This window comes from Sceloporus occidentalis, unplaced genomic scaffold (genome assembly GCF_023333645.1).
Source record: "Sceloporus occidentalis isolate IW3139 unplaced genomic scaffold, rSceOcc1.0.p SCAF_8, whole genome shotgun sequence".
In the NCBI taxonomy this organism is placed as follows: Eukaryota; Metazoa; Chordata; class Lepidosauria; order Squamata; family Phrynosomatidae; genus Sceloporus; species Sceloporus occidentalis.
In genome coordinates this window covers 26,795,143-26,806,395 of record NW_028316988.1, presented here as the reverse complement: position 1 = coordinate 26,806,395, position 11,253 = coordinate 26,795,143, and the positions used below count along the sequence as shown (strand labels likewise).

Sequence of the window (11,253 nt, the reverse complement as noted above, 5' to 3'; positions counted from 1 at the left end):
TGAGCCAGGGCAGTTAAAGCGGTCTCAAACTGGATTATTTCCGCAATGTGTTTTGGAACAAAACTAAGCCTCAAACTTTCTCAGGAGTCTCCCTTGCATACATCTCCCTCCAAAGAACAACACAACAACAACAACAACAACAACACCTTGAGAAATTCCAAGCTCGTGACTAACTTTGCCCTTTTACATATTTTTCTTTCTTTCTCCCCTACGTTTTTTATTTAACACCTCGATGAAGAAACCAGTGGAGCTTCGAAGGCTTGCATTATTATGTGTTTTGTGCATTTTGGTTGGTCCCATAAAGGCATCCCTGTTTTGGGGTTTTGGGGTGCTATTGCACTTTGTGGTGCGTGGCTAAAAAGGCTGCCCCTGAATATGCTTCCAAATATAGTGGGCCCTTGGGATACCAACATTAACAGTAGTGCAACTGCTCTGTCTTTTGGGAAAGCCACTATAATGTCCCTGAACAGAGGAGGGTTTTACTGGTTTTAGGGCTTATTTTAGGGCTAAGGCCAATCAGCGAGGCAGAGGAGGAAGCGGAGTCTCTGTGGCGCAATCGGTTAGCGCGTTCGGCTGTTAACCGAAAGGTTGGTGGTTCGAGCCCACCCAGGGACGGGGGTTGCTTTTTAAGGCTCCTTTATAATTCAGGTACCAACAACTGTTGCATCCTAGGGAGGATTTCGGACCAGGGGCTCCGTGTGCAAATTAAGAGCTTGGGGGGGAAAGGAAGGAAAAAGCAAGGGGCCGTTCTGCCCGTAACAAAGATGGCCGCTCCGGCGTCAAAAAAAAGGGGGAAGAGGCAAATAAAGGGGCGCGCCAAGGAAAAAGACAAGGGAAGCGGGCCTGCCCATAACCAAGATGGCCGCGCCGGCGTCAACAGAGGGGCGGGGTTATGTAAATGAAAGAAACAGAGAGGAAGAGGGCTGTTCCGCCCATAACCAAGAGGGGCGGGTTATGTAAATGAAGGGGCGTGTCCAGCCAATAGGAATAAAGCTAAAAGGAGGCCTATTCTCTTCCTGGCCACCAGGGGGCGAACGAGCGAGGCTTCGGAGGCCTTACTTTTTTCCCCGGAACGGAAGTGGCGGAGGCTGCAGTTCCCCCCGGAGCCTTTAGGAGGCAGCACCGGCGCTGTTCCGCTAAAGGTGGCTTGAAGGGGAAAAAAGGGAGGAGGAGAAGCGCCGGCGAGCCAAAATGGCTGCCTTGGCAGGTGAGTCCTCTTCAGGGGAAGGAAGGGAGCGGGCAGCAGGACTAATGGCCTTCCAGGGAAGGCTTCGAGGCTGTTTGCGAGGGAAGAGCTTCGGGAAGCTTCTTTGAGGCCCCTAACACCCGGCCAGCTAGGCGTTTGGGGGGGGTTCCAGTGCTGTGGAATCCTGGGAATTGTAGTTTATTGAGGCCCCAGAGCTCCCTGGCAGAGAATGATAATAACAATAATAATAATTCTGGGAGAACTGTCGTTTTGTGAGGCATTGAGCCATGAAAAAAGGCGGGTGGGAAATCAAATAATAATAATAATAATAATAATAATACTATAATATTATAATTATAATAATAATTATAATTCAGAATTAATAATAATAATAATAATAATAATAAATAATTCTGCTGCAACAGCAGTACAATTATTATTATTATTATTATTATATTTTATTATATTTTATGTTTTAGTATTTGTTTTTAATATTTTATTATTATTAAATAATAATCTGAATAATAATAATAATAATTCAGAATTATTAATAATTAATAATAATAATTATGCTACAACACCCAGCAGTACTATTATTATTATTATTATATATTTATTATTATTATTATTATTAAATAATAATTTTGAGTAATAATAATTCAGGATTAATGCATAATAATTATAATTATAATTATAATTATGCTACAACACCCAGAAGTACTATTATTATTATTATTATTTATATTATTATTTTTATTATTAAATAATAATAACTCTGAGTAATAATAATAATTCAGAATTAATAATAATTAATAATAATAATTATGCTACAACACCCAGTAGTACTATTATTACTATTATTATATTTTATTTTTATTTATTTTTATTATTTTTTATTATTATTAAATAATAATTCTGAGTAATAATAATTCAGGATTAATACATAATAATTATAATTATAATTATAATTATGCTACAACACCCAGAAGTACTATTATTATTATTATTTATAGTATTACTTTATTATTATTAAATAATAATAATTCTGAGTAATAATAATTCAGTATTAATAAATAATAATAATAATTCTGCTACAACACCCAGCAGTATTATTATTAATATTATATATTTTTATATATTTTATTTTTATAATTCCAGTTCTGGCTATAATTAAACTATCAATAAAATTCAAAGCCGTTAAAAGCACAGACATTACAAAAAACAAACAGCAAATACAAACGGAAAGGTCTTCACTGACTCTAATGATAATAATAATAATAATAATAATAATAAACTTTATTTTTACCCTGCCTCTCTGTCGAAAGACAATCAGGGCGGCTTACCATTAAAAGAATCCATACTAAACCCAGTATCCCAGTTATTCCCTCCCTCCCTTAAAACATCATCCAATGGAAAGATAACCAGAAGCCAGTCTCATCTATCCAGAGCCTGGGAGCAACCGCAGAAAAGGCCCTGTCTCCTCTGTTCCCACAAAGTGTACCAATAGGATACACAGACAGGGTCGTTGTTATTACTGTATTAGGCTTTATTTATATAGCGCTGTACATACAAACAGTGAAATAGATAAGAGTAAACCTGCCTGTGGCGTACAATCTAAGAAAGAAGGAAGAAGTCATAAGGAAGAAGTCAATCCTTGGGATCGCCTGGACCTGCAAAAGGCTTCGTAGGTCATCGCCAGCCCCTTGAATTCTGCCCGGAAACAGACCAACAGCCATGGAGGTGTTGCAACAAAGGAGTTGTGTACTCAGTTAGAATGGGAACACACTGTTTCTCCTACTTCAACCACCTCCCCAACTCATCGCCCTCCGGATATGTTGGGACTACAACTCCCATTGTGCTACACAGCCAGCAATGATGGGAGGTATCATGCAAGATCTTACCAAGGCCAGCCTTCACCCAATTCTGCAGAAGAGTTGAGTGAAGGTTGAGGTCCTAGTCTTAGATTGTGTCTGTCTGGGGCTGATGGGAGTTTCAGTTCCATACACTGATAAAGCCCAAGGGTTGCTTCTAACCCATCCCATGATAGAGGATTTGCAATCTTATATGGCTAGACAAGTGCCCATTAAATGGATCCTGAATGCTTGGAGAATTTGCAGGAGATGAATTTAGGTGCAAAACACTCTGCAAAAACAACCTATGAAGCTGCTTTAACTGCCCTGGCTCAATGCTAGGGGATTCTGGGAGCTGTAGTTTTGTGAGACATTGAGCCTTCCTGGTCAGAGTAAACTACAACTCCCAGGATTCCCTAGCACTGAACCAGGGCTGTGAAAGTGGTCTCAAACGGGATTATTTCTTCAGGGTGTTTTGGACCTTAGCAACCTAAGGGCTCAACCTGACCCCAATGGCCCACTATGGGGAGTTTCCCCAGCCTCTCTAGCTTTCCCCACTGGAGGAGAGAGACTTAAGGAACAATGTGAAACTGAATGCTTTCATGGCTGGCATCCATAGTTTTTTGTGGGTTTTCGGGCTGTGTGACCATGTTCTAGAAGAGTTTATTCCTGACATTTCACCAGCAACTGTGGCTGGCGTCTTCACAGCTCAAAAAACCCACAGAAAACTATAGTTAAGGAACACTTTGCTTGCATTGGCCGCACTCAATGGGTGGGAGTCCGCTCTATAATTCCTTGCCCACCTTTGCAATCAGATGGCCAACGTTTTCTAATTTTTCCTCTTTTTCTGGTTTCGTTCCAGTTTCTCGTGTGGCCCCACGTGGCTGGCTTCTTTTGAGGTAAGCGCACCCGCTCCCACAGCTTCCCATCGCCTTGTCGCAAAGGATTGATGGAGGAATTGGCATTGACTTAACATCCAAAGGAAGGTGACAGACAGTCTGGACCAGTGGTTCTCAACCTTCCTAATATTGTGACCCTTTAATACAGTCCCTCATGCTGTAGTGACTCCCAACCATAAAATCATTTTCATAACTATAAGTTTGCTACTGTTATGAATTGGTCTTAGGCGACCCCTGTGAAAGCGTCATTCGACCCCCAAGGGGGTTGCGACCCACAGGTTGAGAACCGCAGGTCTGGACAAAAGTCACTTTGCAGTTTCTGTCCCCTGAGTGCCTCCTGTGAGTAGACATGGGGTTGGCAGGGAAGCTGGGTATCCTTCTGGAATACCATCAGGACTGTTTTTTCTTTCTTTGAACAGGCCGGTCACGACGTCCACTGCGCTTTCAGTCCACCAGACGCCCACCGTTGACGGCGCAGAGAGGTAATCCCAAATCTTTTCTTCTTGGGCAACCAGGCCTCCTAAATCAGAGGGTGTGGATGGAAGGGTGTGGAGAGGGAAGGTTTTGAGCCCTAGTAGGGAAGTAATACAAGGGAGGAGTACCTTTCAGCCCCTCTCTGGTGGCTGAATTCCAATTTGAGAGAAGGTCTGTGCCCAGTCCCAAGGCCAGAGGTTCCCCACACCTGACATCAGGGTTGTAGCAGCTTTCCTTAACGTGAGCTTAACAGAGCATCCTCTAGAATGCTCCAGATCCAACCACTGCCATCATCCCTGACTATTGGCCATGTTATCTGAGGCTGATGGCAATTGTAGTCCAGAAATCATGTATCCTTAACCCTCTACAATGTGGATAGACAAATGTGCCCCTTGCAGTTTCTCCCTACCCAAATCCCGCAACACATTTTTTTAAGTGTCAATATTCAGTCAACAGTTTTTAGCATTGGACATCCAGTGCCCTGGTTTTCATTATTACAGTTGGACCTCTGTACCCACGGGTTCTTTATCCACCGATTCAAGCTTCCATAGCTTGAAAATATGGGAAAACATTATAAAGAAACCTTGATTTTGCCATTTTATATAAGGGACACCATTTTACTATCCATTGTATTTAATAGGACGCGAGTCTCCACAGATTTTGGTATCCAAGGGGGTCCTGGAACAAAACCCTAGTGGATACCAAGGGCCCATTGTTACTTGTTTCTGGACACAATTCAAAGTGCTGGTTATAACCTATAAAGTCCTATATTGCTCTGGTCCAAGCTATTCTATGATTCTGTTCAGCAGATCGTATCTTCTTGTATGAACCAGTCTGGGCTCTGAGGTCATCAGGATCTGTGTAAATGCTTGCAAATGCTCCAGAGGAAACTGGTAGCCCCACAGAGAATCCAAAATTCTGGATGAGGTGGAGCTTTTTGGGAGAGGGAGGGCTTGTTCCAGCTGGGTTTTACTGATGAGATAGAGTATTATAGGTGCTTTAGCTCTGTCTGTTGGCCAAGGCCTTCTTTCCACTGGTACCATTTCTCCACAGTCCCGCTACTGTTCAGTTGAAGAAAAACGTGATGGTTCAGAAGAAGCCTCTCGTCCCCAACAGTCGAGGAGAGTATGTCATCACCAAGCTGGATGACTTGATTAACTGGGTTCGTCGGGTGAGTTTCAGGGAGAAGAGGCTCTTTTTCTGCTCCCACCATGGGTTTATCTTTGTCTAACTTTTGGAAAAGAGAGGCAACGTGGTGTAGTGGTTTGAGTGTTGGTCCAGGACACTGGGAAACCAGGGTTCGAATCCTTGCCCTGCTGTGGAAACCCCCACTGAGTGGCCTTGGTCAAGTCACACTTGCTCAGCCTCAGAGAGGCAGTGGCAAACCTTTTAAATGACAGAGACCCTTTAAGAGACAGCATGTGAAGTGGTTTTAGTGCTGGCCTAGGACTCCAGGAGGCCAGGGTTCAGATCCCTGCTCAGCCTGAGAATCCACTGGTGGTCTTGGGAATCACACACTCTCACGCTCAGAGAAAGGCCCCTTTGAACAAATCTCACCAAGGAAACCCTACAGAAGGGTTGCCATGAATTGATTTGAAGGCACTTAACAACAAAGATGAGGTCTGGTTTTTAGTTTGAGGACCTGTAGCATGGCTAGTTTACAGCTGGAGCCTAGTTTGAAGTTTGAAGCTTAATAGTTTGAAGTGTGTAAGGAGCCCTTGTTTGAGTGTTGGACTTGGACTCCTGGAAGCTAGGGAGTGAGAATCCCCACTCAACCATGGAAACCCACCCAGTTTCAGAAGAAGGCAGAGGTAGCAAGTCCCCTCTGAATAAATCTTGCCAATAAAACTCAATGACAGTGTCTCCATTAGTTGGACATGATTTGAAGGCACATGACAGCAACAAAGCTTTTAAAATCCTTTCCTTAAAAAGACCTGCAGTCACATTGATTGAGAATGGGGAACCTTTGTTGGCCAAATTCAGTTTTAGGAAAATTCTTGAGTGCCACTTTCCTCAGTCAATGATATTGTAGCCCTCTCCAAATATATCAAGGGCTGATATTCTTTGAATCACAGAGTTGATAAAGGGCATTTAATCCAACCCCTGTCATGTAAGAGTACACCACTGAAATATGTATGGTATGTTTTTAGCTATACATATTTTCACTGCTATCTCGTTTCTTACCTTGTAAGATCCTTTAGAGAAAAACAGAGGGTATAAATTAAGGAATACTGCAGAACACAACAGGTTCCTGTTCTTCCCCCTTCCAGAGCTCCTTGTGGCCCATGACCTTTGGGCTGGCCTGCTGCGCTGTTGAGATGATGCATATGGCCGCCCCGCGATATGACATGGACCGCTTTGGTGTGGTCTTCCGAGCCAGCCCCCGGCAAGCCGATGTCATGATCGTGGCAGGCACCTTGACCAACAAGATGGCCCCTGCCCTCCGGAAGGTATGGGTTAGCATAAATATAGGATGTGTGGCAACTGATGTGAAAGCAATGCATGTGAAAAGGATCTAGCAATCTTAGTAGACCACCAGTTAAACCTGGGTCAGCAGTGTGATGCTGCACTAATAGGCATCTAGTGTCCAGATCGAGGGTCAGGCCCCACCTGGGATCCTACGTCCAGTTTTGGTCACCATAGTTCAAGAAGGATATTGACAAGCTGGAACGTCTCCAGAGGAGGCTGAGCAAGATGGTCAGAGATTTGGAAAACATTGTGAGTGTGTTTAGTTTGGAGAAGAGAAGACTGACATTATAGCTATCTTTAAATATCTGGAAGGATGTTAGGTAGAAAATGGCACAAACGTGTTTTCTGCTGCTTCAGAGACAAGAGTACAAACCACTGGGTTCCAATTACAAGAGAAGAGATTCCTCCTAAACATTAGGAAGAACTTATTTACTGTTAAATTCATAGCCGCGTTAGTCTGGAAAATCATAATGCAAAGAGATTTTGTAGCACCTTTGGGACTAACAGAAAGAGAGAAGTTGGTAGCATGAGCTTTTGTAGACTTGGTCTACTTCCTTGGGTGCATGAGAAGGTAGGCTCAGGTCTATGAAAGCTCATGCTACCAGCTTGTTTCTTTCAGTTAGTCTCAAAGGTGCTACAAGATCCTCTTGCTTGCTTTTTTACTGTAAGACAGTGGAATGGACTGCCTCTGAGGGTGGTGGAGTTCTTACTTTGGACGTCTTGAAATAGAAGTTGAGTTGTCATTTCAGAAGTGCTTTAGCTGTGGGTGCTTGCATGGCAGGGGGTTGGACTAGCTGGCCCTCAGGATCCCTTTTAGCTCTAAGATTGTATGTATTGTATTCTATGAGGCATTCCGTAAGCTTGGTCCTTTTCAGACTTCCTGTGCATTCATACAAGAGCTGAAAAGAAGTTGGTGGGGCAACAGAAAGAGGGACAACTGGGAACTTCCACTAGACTGTCACATTTTCTGTCTTGGCAGGTCTATGACCAGATGCCTGAGCCGCGTTACGTCGTGTCCATGGGAAGGTAAAAAAAATTGTTATGTTGATACCTACAGTCGTGTCTGTCTTTGATTCCCTTTTTTCTCTTTTCCTTTTGGATTTCCTCTTTCTAATTTGTCTCTTTGACACTTTGTTGGTGTTTCTGCCACAATTTGGTACCACAAAATCCTGAACATAGCTGGGAGAGTGTGTCTGCGTGCTACTTTTGGCCAGCCTATGAGTTTCATGGGGTTTTCTTACGCAAGGAACCCACAGTTGGTTTTGCCAGTTCCTTCCTTTGAAATACAGCCTACATCACCTAGTATTCTTTGCTGATCCCTCATCCATGTACTATCTAGGGATGACTCTGCTTAGCTTCCAAGGTCAGACAGGATCTGGTGCCTTCACAGTATTTAGGCCTTAATGAAAGTGCTTTGAAAACAGCTGCATGGAGCACTTCAGTGTCAAAACTGTTTTCCTGGTCCTAGGTTTTGCTTTTCCAAGAATGACCTCAAAGTCACGAATCAAACAAAGATGGCTGTGTTTGGGAACTGTAGTCCAAAAAAGGAACATTTCCAAGTTCTGGATCATTGGACTATCCAGAAGTGCAACTGTTGACCCTGGCCAGTCAGCGCTTCCTAACCTTTGCAAAGTGCTTTTGAGCGTGGAGAATTAGTGAGAAATGCAACATATATATTATCTGCTATTTTGCTCCAGGGCCTCCTTGGTTGTGACACCCAGCCTTTTCAGCGCCCTCTATGTAGAACAGGCTTTCTCATGTGTTGGACTACAGGTCCCATGTGCCTGAGAATGCTGGCTGTAGTCCAACACATTTGAGCTGCATGAGATTGGAAGAGGCTGGTACCCTTGTCTTTTGCAAAGTGTGACTTTTAAAACCAGACACATCAAAAATGTGACTCTCCCCCCTCTCCATTTCTTTGCAGCTGTGCCAATGGTGGTGGTTACTACCATTACTCGTATTCTGTTGTGAGGGGCTGCGACCGAATTGTGCCTGTGGACATTTACGTGCCAGGTAAAAATCCCAAAATTGAGAAGCCAAACAGAAAGTGGGGTTTGGTTACAGGTGACAGATATTGAAAAACGTGTGGCTGCCAAGATGTCCTGGGATTCCAATTCCTATAATCTCCTGCGCACGACAGATGGTCGACGATGTTGGGATTTGGGGCTCCAGCAGTTTTGGGGGACATAGGTTGTCCTGTGCTTCTTTTATTTTGTGGGTTTAATTCTTCAAATACGTATTCAAAGGCACAGCATCAGTCCTGCATTTCAGTGCTTGCCTGGCTGGGTGGCAGTGGCCAAAAAAAAAATGTATCAAGGCTAAATAAGCGTAGGAGGTGATCCAGAGCGTTCTGTCCCACTTCTGTGTGTGCTCAGTACAAAACGTGAGATGCCAATGGAGGATATTTCCCATAAATCTGCATACTTTCACCAGAGTGTGAAAGTACAGTCTGCCTTCCTCATACGCAGACCGCCGCCCCCCCCCTCAGCGTATGGGGAAAAGAACGTATGCTCAAGCCCCATAGAAAATAATGGGGCGCTTGCTTGCAGCGGCACAGATACGCGCCCCATTACTTTTGCTGTGGCTTGCATTCCGCGTAAGCTCAAAGCCGCGTAAGAAAAGTCCACCTATGGGGAGGGCTGACTGTATGCAACAATACCCCAAACCCACAAGGTCCCAGAACTGTGACAGATGCCATTTTGAGAGGGACTGCATAGGAAAATTGCAGTATCTGGACTTGTGCGTTGGAAATTGGCCTCAGTCCCCCACTTCTGTTGTGGGTACCCTCAGTATGTTCTTCTATTCCCCACACTCTTAGAAGTTGGAGAAGTTACTTTTTCAACAAAGGAGCTGTATTCCAAAAGAAGACTTCTCCAAGCTCTGTCTGCTTCTCCCCCATGATGACCTGTTCCCTCCCCTCTCCTGCAGGTTGCCCTCCTACTGCTGAAGCTCTTCTCTATGGGATCTTGCAACTCCAGAGGAAGATCAAACGGGAGAAAAGACTTCAGATCTGGTACCGGAAATAGCAAGGCACCTGTTGGCATAACCCCCATGAGGTTGAACAGGGATGGACCCTGCCTATATCTTCAGCGCACATTTTGAACCACTTTGCACAAAGCTTTCCCAATAAACTTTGCAAATGTATGTATATAACATTTGAGGTTAGAGGCTTCACTTTCCACTCATTCCTCTGAGAATGTCTTGGAAATCATTGGAGGGGGGAGCACACTCATGGGAGGATGATAGGAAGCACAGTTCAAATGTGTGCTAGCTCACTCACGCTATAAACTAGGTAGCCAGTTTATTCTACAGTATGGCCTCTAAATATGGTTGCACTGCACCTCCCATCATCTCTGACTGTTGGCTATGCTTGCAGGACTGATGGGAGATGTAGTTAAACATTTGGAGGAAAAGCAGCCCCCACACACATTGCAGAGCAGTGGTTTTCAACCTTTGACCTTTCAGATATAATGGACTTCAGCTCCCATGTTCCTTATGGCTTTTGAGAAATCAAATCCAAAACATGCAGAAGACTAAAGGTTAAGAACCACTGCTGTGAAGACAGAGACATGCCAGAGGTGGTTTTAGACTACAACTCCCATCAGAACACTTGTTGTGGATGATGAGATTGTGATCAAGAACAAATCCATGTTTTGGTGGTCTGGTGCAGATGTGAGCCAGCTTTGGCTGTTCAGAAACCGCTAGTAGCGGAATTACAATAGTGAATGTTTCGGCAGAGAGAAAGGAGACAAGAAGACACAATATTGGAAAAGGTGTCAAAAGCTAAATTTTCTTTATGAAAGAATGGCTCATTTGTTGTTAAAAGACGCTGCTTAGATGCTGACTCCAGTCTCTGAGGGAGAGATTTATGCTTCTTCCTGTTTCCTCCATTCAGAGGTTTTTAATGGTGGTGAACTTAATCATTGCCTCCGTTGGTTTATCTTCAGTTTCCCCCTCAGGACTGCAGTCTATTTGGTGAGTGTTGGCGTGATCATCTTGGGGAAGGAGTAGTATCTACAGTCAGCCGGAGGGACGAGATCCATGACGCTGGTGCGGATGTTCTCTTTCTTGAACCCAGCTTCCACTAGGTGGGCTACTTGAGTTTCCTATAGAATAAACTGGTGTCAAACAGTAAGCTCAAAAACACACTTGCAACTGACACACTGATTGTAGCAATGATGAAAACAAGCCCTGCAAGGGACAGACTTTCTTCTTGGGATTCTAGTCCTTAGTGAGCCATGAAACTCAGCCTGACCTATCTCACAAGAATTTTTGTGAAGAGGGCCCATGCGTGCTGCTTAGAGGAACACTTGGAAAGAAATATACCTGGTAAATAATAGGTTTTAATTGGGCAGTACTTTGTCAGCAGTTTGGA

The 11,253-nt window shown here is 43.8% G+C and overlaps 2 protein-coding genes and 1 non-coding gene across 4 annotated transcripts in view; 2 read left to right on the top strand and 1 right to left on the bottom strand.

The window, feature by feature from the left end:
• Positions 1-541: 541 nt before the first annotated feature.
• On the top strand, positions 542-615 carry TRNAN-GUU (transfer RNA asparagine (anticodon GUU)). The gene has a single exon. It is a non-coding gene; the product is annotated as a tRNA-Asn (tRNA).
• Positions 616-1,065: 450 nt separating this feature from the next.
• NDUFS7 (NADH:ubiquinone oxidoreductase core subunit S7) overlaps positions 1,066-11,253 on the top strand; it is a 23,429-nt gene continuing 13,241 nt past the window's right edge. Inside the window, exons 1-8 of one of the 2 annotated variants that reach the window (XM_089535729.1) lie at positions 1,066-1,207; positions 3,899-3,935; positions 4,355-4,417; positions 5,463-5,580; positions 6,680-6,859; positions 7,858-7,904; positions 8,803-8,891; positions 9,807-9,891. In XM_089535729.1, the coding sequence (XP_089391855.1) occupies positions 1,192-1,207; positions 3,899-3,935; positions 4,355-4,417; positions 5,463-5,580; positions 6,680-6,859; positions 7,858-7,904; positions 8,803-8,891; positions 9,807-9,891 (635 nt within the window). In that variant the 5' untranslated portion in view covers positions 1,066-1,191. Of the gene's footprint in view, positions 1,208-3,898; positions 3,936-4,354; positions 4,418-5,462; positions 5,581-6,679; positions 6,860-7,857; positions 7,905-8,802; positions 8,892-9,806; positions 10,032-11,253 lie in introns of those variants that run through there. The other variant, XM_089535730.1, reaches the window with a different exon arrangement.
• GAMT (guanidinoacetate N-methyltransferase) overlaps positions 10,655-11,253 on the bottom strand; it is a 13,657-nt gene continuing 13,058 nt past the window's right edge. The window contains exon 7 of the mRNA XM_089535728.1: positions 10,655-10,984. Within this exon, the coding sequence (XP_089391854.1) occupies positions 10,847-10,984 (138 nt within the window). The 3' untranslated portion in view covers positions 10,655-10,846. The remainder of the gene's footprint in view (positions 10,985-11,253) is intronic.